This window comes from Globicephala melas, chromosome 20, assembly GCF_963455315.2.
Source record: "Globicephala melas chromosome 20, mGloMel1.2, whole genome shotgun sequence".
Classification (NCBI taxonomy): Eukaryota; Metazoa; Chordata; class Mammalia; order Artiodactyla; family Delphinidae; genus Globicephala; species Globicephala melas.
Window position 1 is genome coordinate 27,606,966 of NC_083333.1, and position 26,646 is coordinate 27,633,611.

A 26,646-nucleotide genomic window follows, 5' to 3' on the forward strand; every position below is an offset into this window, starting at 1 on the left:
GTCATCCCCATTTAATTGATGGGGGCCCGGATCTGCCCACAGTCACCCCACAGTTATTAAATGGCAAAACCAGCACTCAAATCCAGGAAGTCTCTAAATCCAATCACCCTTTGTTTTTATCAGAGATTCTTCCTTCTCAAACATACTAGCATTTTCAGGGAGGGGATACCTACAATTATTTTTTAATTAATTAATTTTATTTATTTATTTTTGGCTGCACTGGGTCTTTGTTGCCATGTGCGGGTTTTCTCTAGTTGTGGCGAGCAGGGGCTACTCTTCGTTGCGGTGTGCAGCCTTCTCATTGTGCTGGCTTCTCTTGTTGCGGAGCACGGACTCTAGGAGCACGGGCTTCAGTAGTTGTAGTGTGCAGGCTCGGTAGTTGTGGCACGTGGGCTCAGTAGTTGTGGCACACAGGCTTAGTTGCTCCACGGCATGTGCGATCTTCCTGGACCAGGGCTAGAACCCGTGTTCCCTGCACTGGCAGGCGGATTCTTAACCACTGTGCCACCAGGGAAGCCCGATACCTACAATTTTTAAAAGGATATTTGATATTAACATGCAACATTGTAATTCTATAAGGGCGAAATTCTACTGCTTTCATTCTATAGACTGGGGAACTTCCTGGTACCAGGAAGCCCCTCTCCAGGCCTGGGCTGCCCTCTGGACCTCTAAGTGGTGCTGGAAGGAGGCAAATGCTGTGTCGAACAGGAGCAGAGGTGGACGAGTATTAGAGGAGCTCAGAGGAGCAAAGAATCCCCATGGGCTGGGGCTGACTGGTAGCCTCCTTGGAGAGAAGCAGACTTAATTTAGAGCAGAGTTAAAACAAGAGGGTACTTTGGGTGTAGATGGCAGGGGAAGGGGCTGTGGGTTGGGAGATGGGGGGAAAAACAAAAATCCGAAAGACTTGAATAGACAGTTCACCAAAGAAAATGTACAAATGGCCAATAAACCCATGAAAAGAGGCTCCATGTCATTAGTCCCTAGGGAAATGCAAATTAAAATCCGAATGAGAAAGCCCTTCAGACAGCGAGTATGGCTGGAAATAAATAGCGGGGCAGCGCTAAGCATTGGCAAGGGGATGTGGGGTAACTGACCTCTCATTCGCTGTTGATGTGAGCAGAAAGTGGTACAAACCCTTTGGAAAACAGTGTGGCAGTCTCTTTTAAGGTAATATACACTTACCCTATGACCCAGCAATTCAGCTCCCTGGTATTCACCCAACAGGAATGAAAACGAGTCCATGTAAACACGTGAACCTGAACAATCACCGCAGCATTATTCGTTATAGCCAAGCTGGAAACAGAGAATGGAGAATGGACACAGCAGCTATGATACACTCACACAACCTACACGATAAAAAGGAGGAGTTGGCGCAGGCAACAGTGTAGATGAGCTGATAGATGTAATCTCACAGACATTATGTGGAGGGTAAGAAGACACAGTTACTTTCTATGATCCCTTTTATAACTTCAAGAACAGGCGGAACTAATATATAGTGATAGAAATCAAATCAGGGACTTCCCTGGTGCCGCAGTAATTAAGAATCCGCCTGCCAACGCAGGGGACACGGGTGAGCCCTGGTCTGGGAAGATCCCACGTGCTGCAGAGCAACTAAGCCCATGCGCCACAACTACTGAGCCCGCACGCCTCAACCAGAGGGCCTGTGAGCCGCAAATAAGACCCGATGCAGCCAAATAAATAAATATTTAAAAAAAGAAGGAAATAAAATCAGTCCTTGCCTAGGGAGGAGTGGGTGGGGGACATTAATTACAAAGGGACATGAGGAAACTTTCTAGGAGGAGGGAAATGATCTGTATCTTGATTGTGGTGGTGTTTACGTGGATGCAGACATCTGTCAAAAGTCACTGACACGCACACTCAAAAATGGGTGCATTTTATTATAGTTAATTACACCTCAATAAAGTCAACTAAAGCAACAACAAAACAGCAAAGCAGATTTCCCTTTAAAATTCAATGAGCTGAACACTTCCCTAGGTACATACTCAACAAATGCAAAGAAACATACAAAAACATTCATAGCAACAATACTCAAAACAGGCGAAAACTGGGGACAACTCAAATGTCCCCCAACAGGAGAAGAATAAATAAAATATGGGGAATTGCCTGGGGGTCCAGTGGTTAGAGCTCTGCGCTTTCACTGCCATGGGCCCTGGTTCAATCCCTGGTCGGGGAACTAAGATCCTGCAAGCACACAGCACGACCCCTGCCAAAAAAAGTGGTCTATGCCTGCCATGGAGTACCATTCAGCCCATACCTAACGTTTAACAAGATAAACCAGACGCAGCCGAGCCCAGCCTCTGTTTCATTCCATTCATATAAAGTTCAAAAACAGGCTTAGGGTGGCCGTTACTGATGAGGGGTAGCGACCAGAAGGGCATACAAGGGATTTCTGGGGACTGGTACACGTTTTGTTTCTTGATCGGATGTTAGTTATCCTTGACTGTGTTCAGTTTATAAAAATTCATCCTGCTATACTGTAATGATATGTGCATTTTTCTGTATGTGTGTGATACTTCAATTAAAACATTTGCTTTAATTTAGAAAACAAATTTATGGTTACCAAAGGGGAGAGGGATCAGGGGGAGGGATAAATTAGCAGTATGGGATTAACAGATACAAATTACTATACATAAAATAGATAGGCAACAAGGATTTACTGTACAACACAGGGAACTATATTCAATATTTTGTAATAACCTATAATGGAAAATAATCTGAAATGTATATATGTATATATGTGTGTATATATATATATATATAATATATATAAAACTGAATCACTTTGTTGTACACCTGAAACTAACACAATATTGTAAATCAACTAGTACTTCAAACTTTTTTTTGATTTTTAAAATTGGAATTTTTTTTTAAGAGGTATTAATCAGCAGGTAGACGGCACCCATAAATCCAGAACAGTAAAGGATGGGAAAGCAGGGTGGGGCTGGCATCTGTGTTGCCTTGGCCAGGGGGGCTGGCAGCTGAGCGTGTGGTGGTGGCGGGGGGGGGGGGGCAGAGCGGCTGATTTACCAAACTCTTCTCCATTCCTCTCTGTCAGCCCATTCTGAGCTCTCAGCTCCTGGTCGTCTGCCTCCCACTCCCAGCAAAGGTGAGAATGACTTGTGAGAACAAAGCCTGGCGTGAAAGGCTCTGGGTGGTTGGCCAGGCAGCCCTGCTCCCATCAAGGCTCTCTGCTTGGCTTCTCACAACAGGTTCTGGGGGGCAGGTCTGGGCAGGCTCCTTGCCCTCTGCCCACAATGAGCTGCTAACCTGCTGCTAAGAAAGAGACAGCCAGGGCTAGGGGCTGTCTACACCTCCCAGCCACCCTTCTCTAGACCTGCCTCTGCTCCCACTCAACCTCTCACCTGTCCACACAAGACTCAGTCAGCGTACATGAAGAGCACAGCTTTAGAGTCTGGGATGCTTACTAGCTGTGTGACCTTGGGTAAGTCACTCAACCTCTCTGAGCCTTAGTATCTTCATATACACTAAAAAAGGAGTGAGATAAATATCAACAGGAGTTTTAATATTTTCTTTCTGTACCCCAATAGACTGTGTGCATACCCCACTTTGGAGATGACTAGACCATAGCCTAAATTCTAGATGCTCAGCTTAGTCTTTGAGGGCCTCCAAGTTCTAGCTCCACCTCTGACTACTCTCCTGCTTGGGCCAGAGTGACTGCTCCCTGACCTCTGACCCCTGGATGGGTATTGCCCTTTCTCACTTCTCTGTCTTTATTCCCCGGGAAATGGTTTCTGCTCTCACCCCCCGTCCAAGCCCCACCCGTCCTCTGGGGCTCTGGTGACATCAGCCACCCCTGCAAAGTTTTTCCAGTGTTCTCGTATATTCCACTCATTCAACCCATTTTATTGAGCATCTACGGTATGACAGGCGCTCCAGCTCTGTGTCTTTCCCTTCCTCTGACCTCGGCATCTCCAAGCTTGCATTATTATTATTATTTTTTTTTTTTGGGCCATGCGTGGCATGCGGGATCTTAGTTCCCTGACCAGGGATCAGACCCATGCCCCCTGCAGCAGAAGCGCAGAGTCTTAACCACTGGACCACCAGGGAAGTCCTCCCGGCTTGCATTAGGCATCAGCTGTCATGTACTTCCGGCAATGATCCCCCCTCACACCATGATCTGGCCACAAGATCCGGTGTGCTCTGCTGTAACAAATAACCCCAAATATCTCAGTGGCTAAACACAATACGGGTTTATTTCTTGCTCACATCACTGTCCGCTATGGGTCAGGTGGGGACTTGGGGATTCAGGCTCCTTCCACCCTGTGATGCCTCCATCTCCAACACAGGCCGCCATGACTGCCATGGGAGTGAAACTTCCAGTCTAAAGGGGCTGGGGCCCTAAAAACAGATAACAGGTGGGAGGAGGAGCCTAAAACAGACTCTAGACAAAGTCACGGGGCCTCTGTGTGTGCTCACACACTCACATGCACACACACGCCCACACACCTCTCCTCTGGGAAACTTGGAAACCCCGAAGTAAAGATAAATGAGCAAAACTACAGAGACACACAAGCACACTCAGGCTCACAAGTACATACCAGCTTCACAGGAAGCTTTGGGTCCGCTACGCCCACCCCATGCATCACGGATACACATCAGGGTCCTCGCCACATCACACACACGCACACACAGACACACACACGCACACACACACGCCAACACAGGCACAGAGCAGTCAGTGGTACAGCTGAGAGGCTGAGCAGGAGACAACAAGAACGGAGGAAGAAGACGCAGTGAGCGCCACCTGCCCCCATCCCACCTCCCCAGACCCGGCCAGCTGAGCCCCTGTTCTGACCTGGGGAGCCCCTGAGCCGCCCTTGTGCAGGGTGAGCGCCGGGGGAGGCGGCACAGTGAATGGAGGAGGCTGGGGCCGCCACGGAGAGTTTGGGGTGCGAATCCCACAGCCCTGACACTTCTGCACTCCGAGGCTTGGAGAAATGACTTAACCTGCCTGAGTCCCGGTTTCCTTACCCGTGAGGCAGGGCAATGGTACCATTCTCATGGGTTTGCTGTGCCCGGTATGTAGAAAGTGCTAGATACGTGTTCTGAGAAGGCAGCTGGCCGCATACAGCAGTGCGAATGGCCCAGACTAGCCATCCTGGCTTATGCAGTTGCTAGCAGGTCACTGCCCCCCTGAACCTGGAGCTTGTAAATAATACCTTCCTGCCCTCGCCCTGCTCAGATGGCTGTTGTGAGACTTGAAGAGACAGTGCTGTGAGGGGCAGTTTGATTCTGTGGATAAAGAGAGCCCCCGTGGGGCAGTGAGGTCAGGGGCCAGACTCCACTGGTAGCTGCTGTTGCTCCCGAGAAAGCCCCCTCCCCTGACCACCCGTTACTGTTCAGGGTCCAGTGGGGCAACCTCCCAGATGTGTGTACATCCAGAGCAGGGAGAGGGTCCCGCAGCCCTCAGAACACCTGCCCATGCAGACCTTCCTGCCTGTGGAATAAAGAAGTCGGAGTAGATGAAGGTAGGAATAGTGCCCGGGGGACTTTCAGCTTCCCAGGGCTCACCACACTGCATGTCCCAAGAGCTTTCTCGAAAGACCAAGCATTTGGGGCTCTGAATGGACTTGCCAGAAGTTTCCCCACCTCGGGCTCCAAATCCCACAGGAGTTAAGTCATCCAGCGATAGAAACCCAGGGAGGGCTCACTGCCCTCAACCTTCCTGGAGGAAATGGGGTGATGAGAAGCAGCCCGTCCAGGGTCAGACACACAACGAGTCAGGCCCTGTTTGTGCTCTTACTGGCTCTGTGACCTGAGCAACGACGTGGTGGCTTGGTGTCTCGGTTTTCTCCTCTGTCAGATGGGTTTAATAATCCCCTGTCATTATTCAATGAGGCTGTCATGAGGATTCACCAAAATCACAGATGTCAGGTGCTGACATACAGCAGGCGCTCAATAAATGCCCTCCATCGTGATGAGACACGGCACAGCGGGAGCCAGCCTGACTAGGTTTGAGACAGCTTGGTTACAAATTCAGGGGTTCCCACAACCCACCACCTCAGGTTCGATAATTTGCTAGAACAGCTCACGGAGCTCAGAAAAGCACTCTCCTTACATTTACTGGTTTATCATAAAGGTTATACGTGAACAGCCAGATGGAGATACACAGGGTACAGGAAGGTCCCAAGTGCAGGAACCTCTGTACCCAACTCCACGTGGAGTCGGCATGTGGATGCGTTCACCAGCTCAGAAGCTCTCCGAACCCTGTCGTTTAGGGATTTTTACGGAAGCTTCATCACGATCAATTATTAACTCAACCTCCAGCCCCTCTCCCCCACCCCACAAAAGATGGGGGGTGGCACTGAAAGTTTCAAGCTTCTAATCGTGGCCTGGTCTTTCTGGTGACCAGCCCCCATCCTGAAGCCGTCAAAGAGCCCACCCAGAGTCACTCCATTAGAACAAAAGATGCTCCTGTCATCCCAGGAAATTCCAAGGGATTTAGGAGCTCTGTGTCAGGAGCCAGGAGCAGAGACCAGTTATCTATTTCTGATTATGTCACAGACACCAAGAGAGACTGAGGCCTGGGGAGATGAGATAATAGAAAGAGGGGGAGAGAGGGGGACACCAGGAGTCCCAGCGTCACAGGGAGAAATGGGACCAAGAGACAAGAAGACAGAAAGAAAGCAGACAGACTCTCTGGGAGGGAATACTTCTGCAGGCCTGCTCCCCCATCTCGGCAGGCTTGAGACACAAAGCTTTTACCCTCCCACACTGTCCCCCAGTATCCTGTCCGGTGGCCCCATGACCCGACCTGCCCTCTCTCAGCCCAGCTCCCCCCAGGGCAGGTGAGCGCTGTGTCTCAGACCATGTGCTTGGGCTGCTGAATCTGCCAGCATGTCCCCACCCCACCTCAGGCTGAGTCTGGCACCTGCTCAGGACCAGGCATGCCCAGGTCAAGGGGACCCAAGATCAAGGACAACCCCCATCAAAGGGTACAGTACGAGTGCTTGGGGGCCTACAGCACCATGGTTAGGCCCGCAGGTTTCAGTATCACGGACATTTGTCCTTGAGGCCTAGGTCACCACCTAATAGCTCTGTGACTTTGGGCAAGTCATATCACCGCTCTGACCCTCTGTTTTCCCACCTGTAAAAGGGGATAATAATCACAATATGTTCCTTGTTTTATAGGGTTGTGATTTTATTGTGGGGGTGAACGTATATAAAGTGCTTAACATAAGCACCTGACACCTTACAAGCTCTCAACAATTGATAGTAAAAACATAGGGGTGGCATAGGGGTGACAGAAGGGACAAAGGTCAGGGATCCTGAACTTTTCTTAATTTGCTGGGACCTTGGGCACATCAGAAAACCTTTCTGATACTAAATATCTTCACCTATGAAGGCTAAAACTCCTCACTTGCCTTGGTCAAGTTCAGACAGTAGCATGAGGTGGGCCCAGGCCAGTGGGCATGCGACTCCCCCTCCGTAAAAGACACCCAGCTCCTCGGGCACCTCAGGAACAGCTCTGGCTCCTCCCTGGGTCCTTCCACTAGATGGTGGCTAGCTGACTATTTCTTAACCGCTGGCTGGATTGTCAACACCCCCTGCTGGTCAGATGAGGACGCCCGCAGAGCCATCTCCAGGAGCTAGTGTGATTGGTGCCAGGTTCACTCTTATATAGGGGTCAGAAAAGCAGGACTGCTCCCTGGAACTGCCTAGGACTCACCTACCGGGTGGCTGGGACCACAGATGCAAGGAGTGCCCCAGGGGCCTGTTTCAGAGCACCAATAACTGTGATCATTGGTAACTGATGTGCGGTAGATATCGGGCAGCACGTTAAGTGCTTTCCATGCGTCATCATTTCACCCTCCTAATGACCTGCGGGGTTAACACTTATTGATATATTATAATAAACTGTAATACCTATTTTGCAGATGAGGAAACAGACTCCGAGAAACTGGGTAACTTGCCCAAGGCAACATAACTAAAAAGGGGCAGAGCCCCAGTTTTGCTGCCCAGATCAGGCTGTCTCCTGAGCATGGCCACCTCCCGTACAACCCAGGCTTGTCTCAGAGAAGGTGCTGGGAGGACAGGGGTATAGTGCTGTCCAGGACTGGTCTAACTTGGGGACAGGAGGCAGCTGGCACCATGGGAAGCATCATGAGACCTAGTGTCACTTTGCTCACTTGACTGCTCTGTTGCCATGCGGCCCCGGTTACTTCATCTGTAAAATGAGAAGTCTGTGGGACTTCCCCGGCGGTCCAGTGGTTAAGACTCCGCGCTTCCACAGCAGGGGGCAGGAGTTCGATCCCTGGCCGGGGAACTAAGATCCCGCATGCTGCCCAGAGCAGCCAAAAAACAAAAGAGAGAGAGAGAGAGAAGTCTGTGCCACATACCCCGGAGGTCCTTCCTGCCTCTGATTCATTTCACCACTCCCACCTCCATCAAATCGGTAATCTCACTGATGATGTAACTTCACAGCAGTCTAACTAATGCTTCTTAACCTGGGGTCCCCGGACCTCTCCGCACTTCAGGAGCTGCATTTTCCCAGGGCAAGTGTCCATATTGGCACCAGATTCTAATCCCCAAAAGCGAAGAATCATTCATTATTCTAGCTTTTTAGAATTTCCCTAACCTCCATCTAAATTTTTAGGGGGACGAGTAGAGAAAGCTGAGTCCCTACCGTGTAAAGTTCTTCCCTTCACTGTGTCTAAAGTACCCTCAGGCTTCCTGGAGCCACACCTGCTCCTGCACCCCAGTCTTCTACCCTCCAGCCACACTGACCCGTGGAAGCTCCAGCCCCCACTGCTTCCGGTTAGTCTCTGCCTCCACGCTGAGGTTCCGACCTCCTCTATCTTGTCTTTGCGAGTCCTCACCCCCATGTCCTTCCCTGAACCAGCGGCGCCAGGAGGCTGGTCTTTCGTGAGGTAGCTGCAGTGACCAGGACGGCCAGTAGAGGTCGCAGGACGGAGGAACCACGAGGAGCGTCCGAGGGCAGGATCTCGCGTCTTTACTGGCCCCCTTGGCAGCCTGGAGGTGAGGAAAGCATGGCAGCAGTCAGGAGGCCTGTGTTCTGGGTCTGGACTTTCCCCTCCATAGGGCTCAGGTTTTCCATCTGTAAAGTGGAGGGAGGTGGCCTAGAATCACTAGACGGTTGCCGGGCAATCTTGCTGCACCAACGTCCTGTGGACATTTCTGATGATGCTGGAGGGAAGAGGCTGTCTTGAAGTGCCCTTGGCAGAAGCACTTGGCCCAGCAGCCTTAGCGAATGAAACAAAATGACTTCAGTGCCCCTTCCCAGACTTGACTAAGAAAACAAGAGCCCATTGTCCTGCAGCTTAAGGGGAAGCCTTACCCCTGGGAGAAAGGACGGCTCTAAATAGGGCTGCCACATGAACTGCCTGGGGTGATGAGGGAAATGGAGACCCCACTGGAGGCCTCCCAGGGGTGGGCTGGGGCCTTGAGATGGGGGTTCATGGGACCTTGGTGATAGGTGACAGCCTCCTAGTGTACAGCGTCTGCCCATGTCTGGAGAAGCTCAGGGGGACCTGCTGGGAAGGCAGGAAGTGTTGACCTGCCCTCAGCAGCTGCAGCGGACAGGCCTGGACCATCCTCCTGACTCAGCTGCTGGGGGGGGTCTCCTGTCCCAGTTCTTCTGAACCCTCCCTCTCCATCAGCTCTAAATTCTGGGTCCAGAGAGAGAGCAAGGTGAAGACTCGAGGATGAGGGAGGGCCCTGCAGAGATGCATGGGGTGGGGGAGTGCCCTACCATCTACCCCAGGACCCCCTCCAAGGAAGAGGACCAAGTCCTCATAGGCACAAAAAGACCCTCTCCCTCTCCCACCTCCAACCTCTTGCTTTTTTCACCCTACCCGTCTCCCACCCCCAAATGATTAAAACAAGACACAGGCATGACAAGGATGGAGAAGGTTCTCTACAAAAATTATAATGAGCCTGAGGGAGGGGTACTTTGTACAGTGGTGGGAATCTGGGAGCCCGCCCCACCCCAGCACTGAGAGAACAGGGAGGGGGCTGAGGCCGTACACAGACAGGGAACAGGAGAGAAAGGGCAGCACCTGGGGCTCCAGGAAAGTCAAGTCGGCACTTAGGGGTGGCCCCAGGCCCAGAGAACGGGGAGCAGGACTGCAGTGGGCTCAGAGTGGCAGTGGCAGGCGACCAGGCCTTCAGTGTGGGAACAGGGACCACCTCCATCACGCCCCCAGCTCTGAGCAGGTGTGTGCCCGGGGACCCACGCTCAGACAGACACACCAGAGGGAGGCCTGTGGCGTTTTGGGGGGGTTCTCTGTCCCCTGCACCAGCCAAGGGGCCCAGGAAGGAGCTGGGGGCTGTGGCAATGCTCCCGGTAGGAGCTGCTTCCTAAGCTGAAGGTCAGGGGCGGGGGCACCATTGTTGACAGAGGAGGAAGGGCACATCTGCATGCGGTGTATATGTGCACACCGTGGGGGCTCCTGAGTGACCCTCCCACATCCGTGACCTTGGTCTGAGGACCCTCTGAGTCTGGCCTTTCCCCTGGTCTCACCAGCATCACAGAGCAGGGACCCGTGCAGAACTCTCCCCTACCCGCTACCCATGCAGAATCAGGCAGCCACCCAGCTGCTTCCAGACCCTTTGCCCGGAGCCCTGGGAACCTGGGGGCAATCAGCAGTTTAGACTGTCCACATCCTCAGGCTCCCGTGTCCACATGGCAGGACTCGCCCACGTGTGGCTGGACACCCAGCCACAACCAGTCTCTGCCTGGTTTGGGCCTGGGAGACTCTGAGCCAGTTGGCAGATGCCTTTCCCCAGCCCAGAGATGCCCGCCGAGCCTCGAGGCCATAATACTGTAGCCAGTCGCTCTAGCACCTTGGATCTGTTGCCCTGACCCTCTGGGGTCCCTGGGGTTGGGGGCACCGGGCTGCACAACCAAGGAGAGAGTGAGTGGAGAAGGACAGGGCGGGGAGGGTGGAGTCAGGCTGGGCCCCACCCCGGGGTAGGCTGGAAGGGCACCGGTCACCCCCACCCCAGCCCAGCCTGGCACTCCAACTCCCCAGCATGGCCAGTAGGAGAAGGAGAAGGGGACCAGCCGTGCTTGGGGCAGGGTGGGGACTAAAGCTGGGGTGTTTGGCTGAAGAGTCTAGCGGGGAACCTCCTCTCTGGGGTGTACAGGGGGAGGGGAGGCAGCCCAAACTCTTCCTGCACAAAAATGTAGGAGAGTCTCCAGACTGAGCAGACCACAGGACCCGTAGAGGAGGGGTGGGGACAGACAACGGCCCCGGGGCAAGCCATGCCCACTCGCACCACACGCTCCCATCCAGCTCTGATGGGCTGATCATCTAGTGGCCCCCGCCCTGGCACTGGGGCTGGCCTTCCACGAATGCACACGTGCTTTAGAGCCACTCAGAGAGAGGTGGCTTAGGGGCCTCGGGACCCCTCAGAATTGATGTTCTGAGTCACTCTCTTGGCCTTCCAGGTGCCTCCAGGCCATACCCTCTGCGGCAGAGCGGGGACAGGCTTTCAAGGGAGATGACCGCATGGTCCTTGCTCCCGGGAAGCGGCTGGGGAGCTGCAGGGCTGGCAACTGTGAGGACCTCGTGGTCCCACCGTGGGTGTGGCAACTTGCAACTCTTTTTGGTATGGGGATAGGAGCCCCTGTTATCTGTGGAGAGAGAAACAGAAACAGACCTCAGATAAGGGCCTTCGCACACAGCATTTTAAGTCAGGACCAAATATTCTGATCACTTACCCTCTCTAGGCAGACCGATGATCAGGGATGGGGACGCCGGCCCCAAACTCTAGACCAGACTTCCTCCCAAACCCACCCCTGCCCAGTCATGCAGGGTAAAGGCCATAGATACCAAAAGGGGGCGGCCGTGTTTGCTGGGCTCGTGGGATGCCAGGATGCAGAGTCAGGGCAGGGATGGGCCAACAGCGTTGCCAGTTTGACAGCAGCCTTGGGCTCCCCATGATGGCTTTTTGAACGTGACAGCTCTGCCCTCAAGGCCACTGTTGGCCCTGTTGAGAGTATCTGCTCGTTTCTGGTTACAAGGTTCAGGGACCAGTAGGTAAGACATCTGTCTTGAGGGCCTGGGCATTTGGTGAGATGACTGGCTGCCACACCCTCCACCCCACGGGAGTCACCTTGCCCTCCCTAGCTCTAGAGCCTCACAGACCAGGGATCAGGCCCAGCTCTGCACTGAGCGGCGGCAGGACCATGGGTGAGCTACTCGAAGCCTCTGAACCTCCACTTGCTCACCTGTAAAATGGGGGTGATACAGCCCCTGCACATGAGAGGACTTGTGCAAGGGCAACTCCAGTACCCAGGCGATGGGAGGGCTCAAAACGTCCCGGCCGTGGTTACTATGACTACTGGGTCTCATCCATACGAAGACACCCATTTTCCTGCGTTCTGACTTCTTCAAAATTGAGGTGCATTTGACACCAGCAAAGTACACAGGCAGCTTCTTTTTCCGAATTGGGGGTGAATACGCGGGGCCTCTTGGAATTGACGGCGACCTAGTTATTATCCCCCACCCGAAAAGGCAGACAGATCCACGCCCACCCCAGGGCCTTCCAAGCCCTATCTTCCCATCCCCACCGAGGCTCTGGGCACTCACAACTCTGTGTCCTCCAGGGCCGGCGGGCGCTCCAGCGCCTGCCTCCGCCTCCGCACGGCCCCCATGATCTTCTTGCGGGGTCCCAGGGGGACGTTGATGCTGCGGAGGTCGAGGTCCGAGCACAGCATGAGTGCCTCGAGGTCGATCTTCTCCTGCCGCAGGATGGTGGTGAAGGCCTCCATGTGCAGGGAGGCCAGGAACGTCTCCAGCGGGCTCGTCTCGGGCTCCAGGTCTTCATCCAGGCCCAAGTCCAGCTCGTCCCAGGGCAGCTCCTCCCCGCAGCTGCGGTCCTGCAGGCTGTTGGCACTGCCCAGGCTGTCGTCGTCGAGGCTGGGGGAGCTCTGAAGCCGACCCCGCGGCGTGCCCGCGCCGTCCAGCGCCGCGTCCTCGCGGCCCAGGCCGTGCAGCCCGCTGCTCAGGTAGTTCCTGCGGAACACCATGGTGCCCAGACCCGGGCGGGTAAACAGGGAGTCGTGGCCTGAGTCGGTGCTGACCTCCGAGCGCGCAGGCTCGGCCGCCAGTGTGGCACGGGAGACGCTGTCCTCGTCGGAGAGGAACATGTCCCTGAGCGGGGCGCGGCCCCACTCCTTGGGGTTGGCGTAGGTGCCCTGGCGCACAAACATCACGTCACTGCCCAGCTGCAGGCCCGAGAGCGAGCGCACGCTCTTGCGGCCGTCCTCGGAGATCTTGAAGGTGCCTTCGCCGCCCTGCTTGCGCCGCTCCAGCTTCTTCTGGATCTTGGTCTTGCCCTTGGCGGTGCCGTGCAGCGTGGCCTGCGAGTAGGGCAGGTGGCTGCCGAGCGCCAGATGATGCAGCCGGCGGCTCAGGGTGCTGGACGTGATGCTGGAGAAGCTGAGTGTGTCCGAGCGCTCGGCCAGCTCGCGCCGGTAACGCCGTTCCATGCGCTCGTGGTGCTTGCGCTGCATCTTGGCGCACTCGCGGATGCGCCGCTCCGCCTCGCGGAAGGCCTTGTCCTTCAGCTTGCCCACCAGCTTGGGGTTGAGGCTGCTCTGCTTGGCCGCGATGGAGTCCAGGTAGCGCACGCATTCCATGTGGCCCTTCATGGCGGCCATGTCCAGCGGCGTGTGGTAATCGTTGTCCAGGCACCAGATGTTGGCCCCGAAGGACACCAGGAAGGAGAGGCAGTGCAGGTGGCCATTGGAAGCTGCCAGGTGCAGGGGCGTGTTGCCCCAGATGTCACACTTGTCCGGGTCACCCCTGCAGGGAGGACACGCGGGGAGGGGTGACGAGCCATCGCAAGGTCAGGCAGGCAGTCGGCAGCGGCTGCCGGTGGGGGGAGCGCCCAGCCTGGATGAGCTTCCCCACAGGCACACCAGAGGGACTCGACGGCCTGAGACCTCTCCTCTGACTCCGGGAGACACGCCGCCGGGAGCCACCGGGCGCAGCTCGAGCGAGCCCAGGGTTAAAGATGGCTCCAGGCTCGCAGTGGGTGGGGCGACAAAGAAGGCGGGGCCGGGGCGGGGCCTTCCCCAAGAGAACTGAGGGCTGGGAATCTCAGGGGATAAATATTTAATGTCCAGAGAGAAAGGAGTGAATTATTCATGGGGCCCGGCGGGGAGCTGGCCCAGAGAGGTGGTGGGCCAGGGCCGAGTCTGGGTCTCTAGGCAGGCACGGCGGTGAGTGGGGCTGCCAGTGCAGGAGTGACCGAAAAAGAGGACGAGAGGGTCGTGTGTGCTGGGCCTGAGCCCTGGGGGAGTGTGTGAGGGTGCGTGCCTGCGTGTCGCCGGGCACGGCCACGTCTGCAGGGAGCAGGGCCAGGCCTGGCAAGGCCGCGTGTGAGAGCAGGTGTCGGGTCTTGGCCTGGGCCAGGAGGGGAGCATGGGGGCAGCCAGGACTGGAGGGGAGGGGAAGGGCAGCCTGCAGCCTGGGCCCAGCTGCCCTCCCCTCCCGGGGCGGCCCCATCTTCGGGAGCGCTGTGAGGCGGCTGGCTCGGGCAGGTCCAAGGGACCCACGCAGCCCCCTCCAACACCCTCCGCACCAGACTGTGCCCCCCTTGGGCACCCTCCCCCTGGCTCCTCCAAGCTTGCGCCTCCCTCAGGGACCTAGCTCAGGCCCTCTGCCCCACTCTAATGAGGGGGCCACCCCGCAGGGCTGAAGGAAGAATCACTTCATTGTCTCAGCAGCTCCTGCCCACACTCCCCAGTCCCCAACCCCCCGCATTCCCCTCCCCACTTCCCTCACTGGTCTTCAAGTCCTTCTAGACAGGAGCTACTGGGCATCTGGCCCACACCCCATCAAGCACCAGCCCTCACCCTCTGTAGGAGCTGGGGGGGGGGGTTGGTGCACCAAGGGGGGCCCCCCAGTCCCCTCCTCCCACGAATCTCTCCAGGGGGGAGCAGAATGGCAGATCACTGTGCGCCCTCTTCGCATGGACAGGGGCCAGGCTCGGCGTCTCGGGGCATGGTTCAGCTGCCTGATCTCAGGGGCTGCTTCCACCTGTTGCTGGGCCCGGGGAGCAGCTGTGGAGGGAGGGCAAAGGCGGGTTCCCCACCTACCCCATGCTCAAACCACAGGCCAGCTCCTGGCGCCAGGCCAGCCGGGCCCCTTTCCCTCCACCAGGATTTCCCAGGGCCTGAGATGTTCATGTTAACCCTCCTGGGGCACCTCGTACATCCCTCTTCCTTGTCCAGGCCTCCCTGGTCCCCAGGTCAACCTGACTTCTCTTTATTAAACCGCTGGGGCTGGCAAGTTGTCCACAGGGTCATTCAGCCGTAGGGAGCCCATGTCAGTGGCCCTGGACGCCACATTCCTCAACTGCTACTTCCTAACCCCTTCCCTGGCCCTGACACCTGGATTCAATGCCCACTCCTCCCCGCAGACAACTCCAAAGGGAGGGTGATGGAGCCCGTGGTGGGGGAGGGGCACAGAGGGAGTTCATGGGGTGGCTGAACCGAGTGACATTTGGCGCTGTGGACAGTGCCCACAAGTCTCAGGGACGAGCAGGGAGAGAGCTGTGTGGAATCCAGTGTGTGGGGAGGTGTGGGCGCCGGCTGGACCCCTTGGACCACAGGCTGGGGGTGGGCAGTGAAGAGCTTCTCCTTTCCCAGCCCCCCTTCCGGCCCCTCTGAGGCTTCTGCTCTTTCTCTCCCAGTCTCACTATGCCCTTCACTCTTGCTTCCTGGTGCTACCCACCCAGGAGATCCCTCCCACCTTCTCCTCACTCTGAAGCCCCTCCCACAACCATGGACCCCCAAGTCCCAGTCCCTCTCCTCCTAGCCCCGCATCCAGGTCACAAATGTCACAGGCCTCAGTTTGTTTCCTCCTCCCACGACTGTCAATCTCCAAGGTTCCACCTTAGGGTCTGTCCTAGGGAAGAGGGTGGCACAGCGGAGGTGGGGGGGGAGATGCCATGGAGTTGAGAGGGGGTGTCTCAGGGGCCTAGCGCGGCCCTGAGACTCTCAGTCCTCCCCGGCGGGGCTTGGGCGGGGACAGTAGGATACTCACCCTCGACTCACGATGAGGCGCAGTGACTCCAGGTTGCCGTGGTAAGCAGCCCAGAGGGTGGGGGTCATGCCATCCTCGTCGGGGGCGTTCAGCTCCTTCCTGGTGGCCTCCTTGAGAAGTTCCAGGTAGCCGTCCCGAGCCGCCCGGTGGTACTGGTCGTTCATGGCGCCTGACTTGGACGGGACGGGCAGGGGACACGGGGAAATGCCCCCCGCGGGGGAGGGCGGCGGGGTTAGAGCTGAGGCATGGGGTTGGGGGAGGGGGTCGGGCAGGGGCCGGGGCCGCCAGCGCCCGCCGCCGCAAACAGAAGATGCGGAGCGCCAGAGCCGCCGCTACTCGGACATCTGAGCCGCTCAGCGGGCGGGGAAGGTGGGGGGAGGATCTCCCGCTGCCCAGAGGGCCGCCCCGGGCTGCCCCTGGGTCCTAAACTCCCTGCTCCCGAGCAAACCGGGCCCAGCCTCTCTCCAAAACGCTGCTCACCCCAGCGTCCCGCCCCGTGAGGCCCAGTCTGGGGACAGTCCGAGGTCTGTCTTCACTAGAGCCACGGCGATGCGGCCCCCGAAGTCTCTAAGCGTCAAGGGAACGGGCCAAGGGCTGGGGAGGGATGTCTGAGGGCAGTCCTGACCCCTTGGACAATGGGCCTAAGAGAGTTATGAGGACCGACCGCCAGACCGTCAGCGATCGGGACACGGCTGTCCCGGCGGCCAGTTTCGCGCGAGGTGGGCCAGCCGCGCTCCAGCAGGAGGCGCTGCAAGACTGGCCGAGCACTTCGTACGCAAGTCCGACTCGGCAGCATCCCGCGCAGCAGGGACCAGGGGAAGGGAGAGAGGAAGAGGGAACTTCGATCACTGCGAGGGTGTCGGGGAAGGGGCGGTAGGGTCCCGATCTTGGGGCAGCAACAGAAGAGCCCAAAGGTACAGGGCCGCGGGGCATGAGGGCGTCGGGGTGCCTGCGGGCCCTTGGGGCGTTTGTTGAGCGTCAGCTCTCAGGACTCTGGGCGTCAGGAGACAGGGGCGCCAGGGCGCGCTGGGCGCCGGGGGCGGGGTGCCCGCTGGGTGCCGCAGTGCCGGGCCGCGCCCGAGGCTGGCTGCGCCGAGGTGACAGGGAGGCGGGGGAGGGGGCGCCTCTTAACGGGTAAATATAAATCATACCTTGTCTGCCTCCGCACGCTCTTCACTAAATTCAGCCCAGGAAAAAGATGGATCATGTGAGTGGGACTGAGAGGTTTATGGAGCTGAGCTCCCGCGGCTGTAAATCACCCTGCCCTCCCCGGTATAAAGCGCCCGTCCATCCCGGCGTTAGAGAGAGGACACACTCGCCGCCCCCTGACCCCCAGCTCAGCGCGGGCTCCCGGCCCAGCCAGGTGGGTGCCCCTGGCTAGCCGGCCGACGGATTTGGGGAGTGGGAACCTTGGACGGGGTCCGACGGGGCTGCAGCCGCTTCTCTTTTCCTCCCGTCGAGCGCGAGACCGGCACAGTGGGCTTTTCTCTCCCCCTTCCCAGCGCTTCCTTCACCCCCCGCAGCCCCCGCCCCTCGGGTCCCCAAATCTAGGGATAAGATGGAGGAAGGAGAGCTCTCGAGGCTGACCTGGGGTCCTGTCCGCTCCGCCCCGACAGTGACCCCTCCAGCCTCCTCCAGTCGCCTCTGCCATGTCCGAGGAGCTGCCCACGGGCCCCAAGGAGAGCCTGCCGGCACCGCGGGCAGCCCCCCGCGAGGTGTGGAAGAAGGGCGGCCGCCTGCTGTCCGTGCTGCTGGCCGTGAACGTGCTGCTCCTCGCCTGCACGCTTATCAGCGGCGGCGCCTTCAACAAGGTGGCGGTGTACGACACCGACGTGTTCGCCCTGCTCACCACCATGATGCTGCTGGCTGTGCTCTGGATCCTCTTCTACCTCCTTCGCACCGTGCGCTGCCCCGACACCGACGCCGTCCCCTACCGGGACGCGCGCGCGGGCCCCATCTGGCTCCGAGGTGCCAGGGGAGGTGTGGGCGGAGGTGGGGTGGCCCAGGCGGGGAGCTGGAGGCTGGGGCTCCCGCAGGAATTGCTGGGTTCCCTTCGAGATAGACCGATGAGAAGTCCCCACTCCCCAAGGCTAGATGTGTCTGAGGGTGAGGTGGGCTGTGTCTGAGGCAGAAGAGGAAGGGAAAGAGTCCTGGAAGAGGGATGAAGAGAGGGATGGAGTGGAACTTCTCTGCCCTTTCTAAAGATTGAAAGAGGGTGGCCATGGAAGAGACTTTGATGGAGAGCAGAAAACAGATGACAGCTGCAGTTGACAGAGCCTCTCTAGGGTCCTTTCCCTTATCTATGCAGCCCCAAAGGGATGGGGGCTCAACAGGACATCCATCCATCTACCCACTCAATCACACACCCATCCTTCCATCCATCTTCTCACTTACCCTATTCATCCATCCATCCACGCAATCATCCAACTATTTGGCCATCCATCCTCAAATCTGTAATCATTTTCTCCTGCCTCTCTGATCCACCCCCCACCCTCCTTCCCAGGTGGGCTGGTGCTGTTTGGGATCTGCACTCTCGTCATGGATGTCTTCAAGACCGGCTACTACTCCAGTTCCTTTGAGTGCCAGTCAGCCATCAAGATCCTGTACCCTCTCACCCAGGCTGTGTTTGTCATTGTGCAGGTGGGTGGGAGGAGTGTCCCTGAGTGTGGTGGAAGAGAGCCAACATGTGGCATGGAGTCAGGAGATCTGAGCTCCACTCCACTTCCACGCTGAGCAATCGATTAGGGTGGGGATAGGACTGTAGTGCAGATCACATGAGTCCGTAAATCTGGAAGCACTTGGTAATGACGTAATATCCAAATGTGAGTGCCTACTTAGGGGCCCTGCGATTTCATTTCACCTTAAGCAGAGCCAGTAGTTAACACCTAGGAGGTGTCAGTTGTGGCAGCTGCTCTGTCTCCTGGAACCTGACCTGCCCTCCTTGGGTGCCCATAGAGGGCATCAGTCTCAGCTCAGCGTCCTGCTGTGGGCATGGCCAGTTGGGCCTCAGCCATGTCCCCTATATTCTGTATTTTTTCAGGAAATAGGGTAGCCTGTATATGGGATTTTTCAAACAAGTTCACTTTTTTATTTCTTGCACGAATAACACAGGAAAAGATCTTCTGATTGAGCTGAGGCAGGACTGGTCTTAACGTGGGACCCAAACCCTCCTCAGCCCAGAATGACCACGTGTATGGTTCCCTCTCTTGAAACATCATCCCTACTGCCCAGGTTTCCACAATTTAACACATTTACGACTTTGGCATTTATATAGTTTTAATTTTACATTTTCTGACTTTAAAGAATACTCAGGCAAAATGGAAATACAGGCACCCCAACATCAATAAACACCACAGCAAGGATTTGTGGGCAGCCAGGTGAGAGCAAGGACTTGCAGGGAAGCAAAGGATGAGGATGAGGCAGGGACAGTGCCAGAGAGAGCTGTGAGGCCGCTTAGGTTCTTTCCGAGGCTGGCCTCACTCCCAGGAATAAATAACTAGGCAGTCAAAACTCCACCCTACAAAGAAACAGAAAACAAACACCAAGCCCAGAGAGTTTACAGGTGGCATTTTGCAAACTTCTAAAGAACAGAGAACTATTTTGTACAAATCGCTCCAGAGAATAGAAAGAGAGAAAAGCTCACGTCTCCCTTTGCAAAGCTGAAAGAAACTCGATCACGTAGTAGGAGGGCTCTTGAGGCGGTAAGCGCATGGTGCCGGGCATGGACCTGGGCACTCCGGGCTGAGCCCGTCTGCAGAGTAGATGACCCCACCACTCTCTCTCAACACAGACTTACTTTCTCTGCATCTCCGCTAAAGATTGTGTTCACAGCCACCTGGACCTGACTCGGTGAGTGCCTGCTCCATGCCCATGGCTCAGTGTCCATGCACAGGGGCTGGGCTCACCTGGCATGAGATGAGCGCTTCCCAACCTGGGGCGTGGGTCCTCTTTCTGCCCCCAGGTGGGGTTTCAGCCAAGGCCCCCTGGCTTTGTCAGCCTGATTTCCACCACCCTCTGCTGGGGGTACGGGGGACGTGCTTGGTGAGATGGCGTGTGTAATGTACAAATGTCCTTTCCCCAAAGAGAGGGAGCAGCCGTGGCCTGAACCCCACGACACCCCCAGCCCTCTTTTGGGAGGCATCTCAGCCAGGCTAAGTGTTCCTTCCAAACTCAGCTTCCCTGTTCACACAGGGGTCTGCCTGCTTTCTTGCTTCTCAGCACCATCTCCCAGGAGAGCATCCCCAGCTCTCCACCACGCCGGGGACCCAACGTGAGCCACAGACTCTCACTGGCCTCTTTGCTCTCCCTCCCCAAACAGATGTGGTCTCATGTTCACGCTCACCACCAACCTGGCCATCTGGATGGCAACCGTGGTGGATGAATCGGTGCACCAGGCCCATTCCCTCGGCAGTCTTCACAACACCACCAGCCATACCCGCCTCGCTCTGGAATGTGAGTGCCCACTTCAGATTCACCCTGGTCCCGTGGCAGCCAGGCCTCGGGCTGGGTGCTCTGTGGACTCGTAGAGGGCATGGAGGCAAAGGTGGCTGCCCCAGGCTATGCTTCTGAAGAAGTTTAGATGTGGGTGACCCAGGAGGAAGAGTACAGGGGAGCATTTTTTCATCCTGGACAGTACAGCCTTGGTCCCCCTGTCCAGGTCTCCATCCCACCAAAGAAGGGATTCATGCTCCAGGAAGAAAGGGCAAGAGTGATCAAGGTAGAAAGAGGGGAAGGGGGGCAGGGTGGCTCAATGGTGGAAGCGTGGGATCAGAAGGGAGTGCCTGACAAGGAGGAGAATGTAGAAGTAATAATCGTAATAACGATAGTGACAGTTCTCTGAGCTCTATATGTCAGGCACTGTGCCAAGTGTCTCAAGCACCATCTCACTTAACCCTAGCAACCTCCCTGTGAGATGGGTACTATTAGCATTCCCACGTTATGGATGCAGAAACTAAGGCATAGAGAGGTTAAGTAGCTTACCCAAGGTCACAGAGCTTGAAATTGGAGAACTAGGGTTGAGATCCATCTTTGCTTTGAACCAATATGCTACGCTGAAGAAGAATGAGCCCACAGTCCCCCTGGTCCTGGTTCTCTGGACTTCTCTAGCCCCCCCACCCCGCCACCAGCCAGGATCAGACTAGATGACCAAGTCCACCTGGACATTACCTGAATACACACGCACACTCAGTATGGGAGGGTCCAGGAATGGAAAGCATGGATCCAGGCCTACAGGAGATCCCAGCCCAGCAGGACTGAAAAGGGCCACTCTCCACATACAGAGGGGTCCTGAGGATGGTTAAACCCAGCCCAGGGAGGTGGGCGACCTTACGTGCTAGGGCTGCAGGGTGCAGAGGGGTACCTGCCTCAGGGGTGAGAGTCACGTCATTGGTGTCAGTTCTGCCCTCGCAAGCCACTTTCTCTGAGTGAACCTCAGTTCCTTCTTCTGCAAAACCAGCTGAGATAGTTCTGGGGATCAAAAGAGCTGTCTGCCAAGGCCCAAGGGATCCTGCAGAGCAGAGCACGCGCTGGATGCAGGGTGAGATTCCTATCAGTGTGGTACAAACCGAAGTGACAGCAGGTCACGGTCGAGACCTGGGCACAGCAGCTTCTTTCTGGCTGAAGCAGATGCTGGCAAGAGCGGCGAGGCAGTTTGAATTTTAGGGGTTTCCAAGCGGGCCACCTTCTATTAGGACCAGAGTCTTGCCTATCTTGGGCAGCCAGGGGTCATTACCGGTGGGGAAGGGTTGGAAGTGTTCTTCTGCAGGAATGGGACAGGATGAAGCGGGCAACTCTGCGGCTCGGAATTTTTTTTTCTTAATCGAGCCCTGGCTCCCATAGTTTCTGGGACACAGTAGATGCTCAATAAATATCTGTGGCATGAACGGACGTGCCAAGCCCTGTGTAGGCATTTGGAATACGGTGGTGACGGATAGCAACCCTGCCCTTCCAAAGGTCACAGTCTAGGGGTGAGGTTCTTCAGGTGGGGGCCTCCAGGAAGGTGGGAGGGCAGTGCAGCTCCGCGCCCCCCTCTCCACAGCGGAGCGTGCGGGCGGCCCAGTCGGAGAAGACTGCTCCTGCAACACGGACGTCTGCCAGATCTTCCAGCAGGGCTACTTCTACCTGTACCCCTTCAACATCGAGTACAGCCTCTTTGCTTCCACCATGCTCTACGTCATGTGGAAGAACGTGGGCAGGCTGATGGCCTCCTCTACCCACGGCCACAGCCACGCCCCATCCCTGCTCAGCCTCTTCCGGGAGACCTTTTTTGCCGGCCCGATCCTGGGCCTGATGCTTTTCGTCGTGGGGCTGGCCGTCTTCATCATCTACGAGGTCCAAGTGAGTGGGGAGAGGAGCCGCACCCAGCAGGCCCTGGTCATGTACTACAGCTTCAACATCGTCTGTCTGGGGCTCATGACCTTGGTCAGCCTGAGTGGCTCAGTCATCTACCGTTTTGACCGCCGGGCCATGGACCACCGTAAGAACCCCACTCGCAGCCTGGACATGGCTCTGCTGGTGGGTGCCGCCCTGGGCCAGTACGCCATCTCCTACTACTCTATCGTGGCTGTAGTGGCGGGCACACCCAGGGAGCTGCTGGCGGGGCTCAGCCTGGCCCACGCTCTGCTCATGATCGCCCAGCACACCTTCCAGAACGTTTTCATCATTGAGAGCCTCCACCGGGTTCCCCCCGGGGCTGAGCCTCATGGTACTCCCCCCAAGGAGCCCTGCCACGGCCTCACCTTTGCCAACCTGGACACCCTCCACACCTTGCCTGCCTGCCCACCCACCCCCAGGCTGGTTGGCCCCAGCCCAGCAGGACCTCAGGGAGCAGTGAGCATCACCTTGGCCCCCAGGGGCCACTGGAGATACCGGTGCTTGAAGGACATTTCTCTGTTTCTCCTGCTCTGCAACATCATCGTGAGTAACTGGGGAGAGACGGGGGTGGGCTGGGAGGAAGAGAAGGCCGAGGAAAGATGCTCTTTCGGGTTTGTTCACTTGGCCCTCTGTCTGGCCCCCAGCCCACTCGAGCATCGTCTGGCTCTCTAGGAAAGGAGCAGGTTCAGGGAGAGTCAGGTGCAGCCCCGGGGGCGAACAGCATCTCAGGGCGCACGGGGAGAATGAGATCCCGGCATTCTGGCATCTAGGCAGAGCTGGAGGGGTCTTAGGGGATGCTGGCGTGAGGGCTGGGAGGAGGTGAGACGGAGCTGAGTGGGGGGCCCTTGCTCCCAGGTGGGAGGTGTGACTCTTCCCGGGACCTTGTGACCAACCTGCTTCTTAGAATAATCGCAGCAGTGACAGGAGGTGGCAGAGACCAGCATGAGCGTGAGGGGTCTGTCAGCAGAGTGCCGTGGCGGGCTGGCCGGGAGGGGGGCAGCCACAACAGTCGCCCCTCCCCGGCGACTCAGCAAAGCCGCTTTCCAAGAGAAACTCCTCTGTAGAGCAGCAGACTTCACCCGATACAAATATACATCCTGTACAAGAACACTCTTTGTGAAGGTGCATCCCAACAGAGAAATACTCCTAGTGTAGCTCCAACCTAATAGAGAAAGGCCCCAGTGTAGGTATAATCCCCAGGAGGGAAATCGCTAACAGAGAAGCCTGGACCCCTGTGAGTACATCCCAAAGACAGAGCACACCTCAGTGAAGTTTTGCTCAATGTAAAGACAGTCCTTTTAGCTATAACCTCTGATAGAAAATACCCCTAATATAGAAAACAGCCTTAATGTGGGTATATCCCGATATAGAACACATCTCCAGAGGGATTCCACCCCAGTGGGTCTATCTGAAATACACGCCCAAATTGAGGTGCATTCTTGAAGTCCCCACTGCCAATACTGCCCCTCCTACAGGTAAATAAAAGAGTAGTCACCCATCTCTGACCTACCAGTAGAAGCAATAAAGCTCAAAACCTCCTCCTGTCTTGGGTCATCTTTGGTGTGGCTCCCGGCCTCGGCCCCCCCTCACCTTCTCCCAAGGCCTACAGGCTGGGAGCCTACAGGCTGGGAGTCACCTGGGAGGCCGCTTTTGCTCCAGGTATCTGAGCCTGGATCAGCTCTGAGGGCATCATCTCCAACTCCTTCATTTTATAGGATAGAAGCGGGCTCAGATTTGGGCTGTGATGTGTCCAAGGATGTGATACATTTGCGGTGGGGAGAGGGGGGTTAGTCTAGAAGCCTTTATTCTTTGCCTCACACCCCATACATGAACTATCTGAGCTCATAGCCAGGGATGAAGCAGGATTCCAGCTTCAGCCGCCTCCCAGACCTGGGAAGGGGGTGGGGTGCGGGGCCAGAGCTGGAGAGCAGAGCTCCTAGCGGGCAGGGCTGGGGGAGCCTTCCGGCAGGATCCTGAACCCCTGCCCTGGGCCTGTCTGATTCTACCATCACCACCCTGCACACATCTCTCCAGGAGAGAGCTACCGACTTAGCCATTTATTCCAAATTCTCACAGCATCTTCTCCCCTTCCCCAGTCCCACAGGTGGGCCGTACTGAGGGTGGGAGATGTGATCGCAGGCGGAGCCCTAGGCTGGGGGGCAGGCAAGTTCAGTTGGGCACATTTACTGAGCTCCTTAGTGAGTGCCAGGCCCCGCCCAAGATGCTCGAGGTCCCCCCTCAGCAACACTCAGCCCTCGCTGTCCACAAAGCCAGAGGGCTGGGACCCCCATCCTGCCCCCGCCCCACCCAGCAGAGCCCACGGAATGACCCACTGGCACGAGTCCGGGCCAGGTCCTGACACCCCTTTGTCCCCACAGCTGTGGATCATGCCCGCCTTCGGGGCCCGCCCCCACTTCAGCAACACCGTGGAGGTGGACTTCTATGGCTACTCCCTCTGGGCAGCCATCGTCAACATCTGCCTGCCCTTCGGCATCTTCTACCGCATGCATGCTGTCTCCAGCCTGCTGGAGGTCTACATGCTGTCCTGAAGCCCCACTAGAGACGTGGGGAGGAGGGGCTCAGCTCATGCACCCACCCAGAGACCCCCGCGGAATGAATCCCAGGCTGGCAGTCACTATGCCACGTAACTACCCATTCCCCCGCTGGCCTCAGAGTGGAATTTTCACAAAAGTTATTTTTCCAGGATGAGTTTTTAAATCACAATCAGGACATGCATATCCCTGGGGCATGGGGCAAGCAGTGGTGGGGGCGGGGAGGAGGACCTCTCCCTGCACCCTTCCTAGGACCAGGCAAGATCTGGAAGTGTCCTAGCCTCTAGCTCCACCCCTACCCCCGCCCCGTGTCCTGGCCAATGCTGCCGCCTGGAGCTGGAAACCAATAAACCTGCTCTTCTCCCTGCCCCACCCTGTGCCCACTTCATGTCTCAGCAGCCACATCTAAGATGATCACAGGAGGGGGTCTTGGGGTCGGAGCTGCAAGGGCCCCTGGAGATATTCAGGTCTCAGGCTTTTCTGTGGGTGAGCCAAGTCTGAGTCACAGACTAGTTACAGACCCGTACCTGGGCGGCTGGGAGGGGCTGGGTGGAGTACCCAGGCTGCCACCTTCCTCTTCGCCTTATCCTCAAGTGACATATACATTTTTTAATGTGTTCCATGACACATGAAAGGTTAGGAAGGACTCACCTAATCCAACTACAATTTTACAAAGAAGAAAACTGAGGCCCAGAGAGGTAAAGTGACTTGCCCACAGTCACACAGCGAAAGGGAGCCAGTGCCTTTCTACTAAGAATAATAATTTTCAAACTTTTTTCATGCATCAGAGCTTTTGTTTTCCCCTCAAATGAGACATTTCAGGAATGCAACTTCAATTCATAGACTGTTATAACATAATTTATAACAGGGCTGTTATAGCTAAACAGGGCTTTGGTGGCACAGATTCTCACCCCCTGGGCCTCCTCTTACCCACAACCCCACTCCCTGTGGTCCCTGAGGCTCCTCTCCAAAGCCCTCTGGCTTCTACTCTACAAGAGATATAGAGACGGGCAACTGTGAAGCTGGGGAGGTCCTGGCAGGGCAGAGGGTGTGGGATCTCACTGTTTTCCCAGCCCTTCGACCGTCTCCGAAGCCCCTCAATAAAATGGTTTGATGCAAAAGAAGGTGGGGAGGGGGGATATAGAGATGGACTCAGAGAGACTGAGGAAGTCAGACGGTGCAGAGAGAGATTGAAAAGGAGGTACCAACAGCTAGAAGAGGAGGCAGAATTGGTGGCCAGCGAGTCAGGTGAAGGGGGACAGGCTGGGGTGGGGACTGGGGTGGGAGGAGATGGCTTTTGTGCAGGAGAGTGGGAGCAGCCGCACCTGGGGCACAGGGCACTTTAGAGGAAAACGTGCCAGGACCGCACCAGCACGACGAGGTGGGCAGGTCTCAGAGGCTGCAGGAAGAGCTGAGGAGGGCCGCAGGGGGCGCCTCCTGCCGTGTCAGAACCGGGTCTCTTTCGCCCCAAGTTCACGTTTGCCTTAGGGAGAGAGAGCTTGCGTCAGGGCCGGGTCTGGTGCTACATGGGGTACAAGAGAAGGTGACCCCGGATCTGTGGGGGAGGGTCCATTCCCTGCTGGGCCGCCAGAGGCAAGTGTGGCCTGAACCCTACACGGCCTCTGTTGCGGCCTAAGGACATTGCACCCCGACCTACC

General features: G+C 56.6%; 2 protein-coding genes across 3 annotated transcripts; one reads left to right on the forward strand and one right to left on the reverse strand.

Moving 5' to 3' along the window:
* Positions 1 to 11,500: 11,500 nt before the first annotated feature.
* USH1G (USH1 protein network component sans) lies at positions 11,501 to 16,582 on the reverse strand. 2 transcript variants are annotated; one of them, XM_060290641.1, is made up of 3 exons: positions 16,065 to 16,578; positions 12,600 to 13,817; positions 11,501 to 11,641 (listed from the first exon to the last, which is right to left on the reverse strand). In XM_060290641.1, exons 1-3 carry the CDS (start codon positions 16,226 to 16,228, stop codon positions 11,638 to 11,640), a joined length of 1,386 nt encoding a protein of 461 aa, XP_060146624.1. In that variant the 5' UTR covers positions 16,229 to 16,578; the 3' UTR covers positions 11,501 to 11,637. The 2 variants fall into 2 exon arrangements, with proteins under 2 accessions (XP_060146624.1, XP_030693451.1); XM_030837591.3 differs by lacking the exon at positions 11,501 to 11,641 and having other exon boundaries at positions 12,596 to 13,817; positions 16,065 to 16,582.
* OTOP2 (otopetrin 2) lies at positions 16,526 to 25,350 on the forward strand. The gene is made up of 8 exons (XM_060290640.1): positions 16,526 to 16,978; positions 17,251 to 17,427; positions 17,681 to 18,032; positions 18,568 to 18,704; positions 19,855 to 19,913; positions 20,383 to 20,516; positions 22,102 to 22,979; positions 24,815 to 25,350. The coding sequence occupies exons 3-8, from the start codon at positions 17,714 to 17,716 to the stop codon at positions 24,983 to 24,985; spliced, it is 1,698 nt and encodes a 565-aa protein (XP_060146623.1). The 5' UTR covers positions 16,526 to 16,978; positions 17,251 to 17,427; positions 17,681 to 17,713; the 3' UTR covers positions 24,986 to 25,350.
* The last annotated feature ends 1,296 nt before the right edge of the window (positions 25,351 to 26,646 follow it).

Coding starts and splice junctions, on each gene's coding strand:
- USH1G (XM_060290641.1), bottom strand. CDS start 16,228: ATGAACGACCAGTACCACCGGGCGGCTCGGGACGGCTACCTGGAACTT. Junction 13,818..16,064: donor CGCCTCATCGTGAGTCGAGG/GTGAGTATCCTA, acceptor TCCTCCCTGCAG/GGGTGACCCGGACAAGTGTG.
- OTOP2 (XM_060290640.1), top strand. CDS start 17,714: ATGTCCGAGGAGCTGCCCACGGGCCCCAAGGAGAGCCTGCCGGCACCG. Junction 18,705..19,854: donor CTGTGTTTGTCATTGTGCAG/GTGGGTGGGAGG, acceptor CTCTCAACACAG/ACTTACTTTCTCTGCATCTC. Junction 20,517..22,101: donor TACCCGCCTCGCTCTGGAAT/GTGAGTGCCCAC, acceptor CCCTCTCCACAG/CGGAGCGTGCGGGCGGCCCA.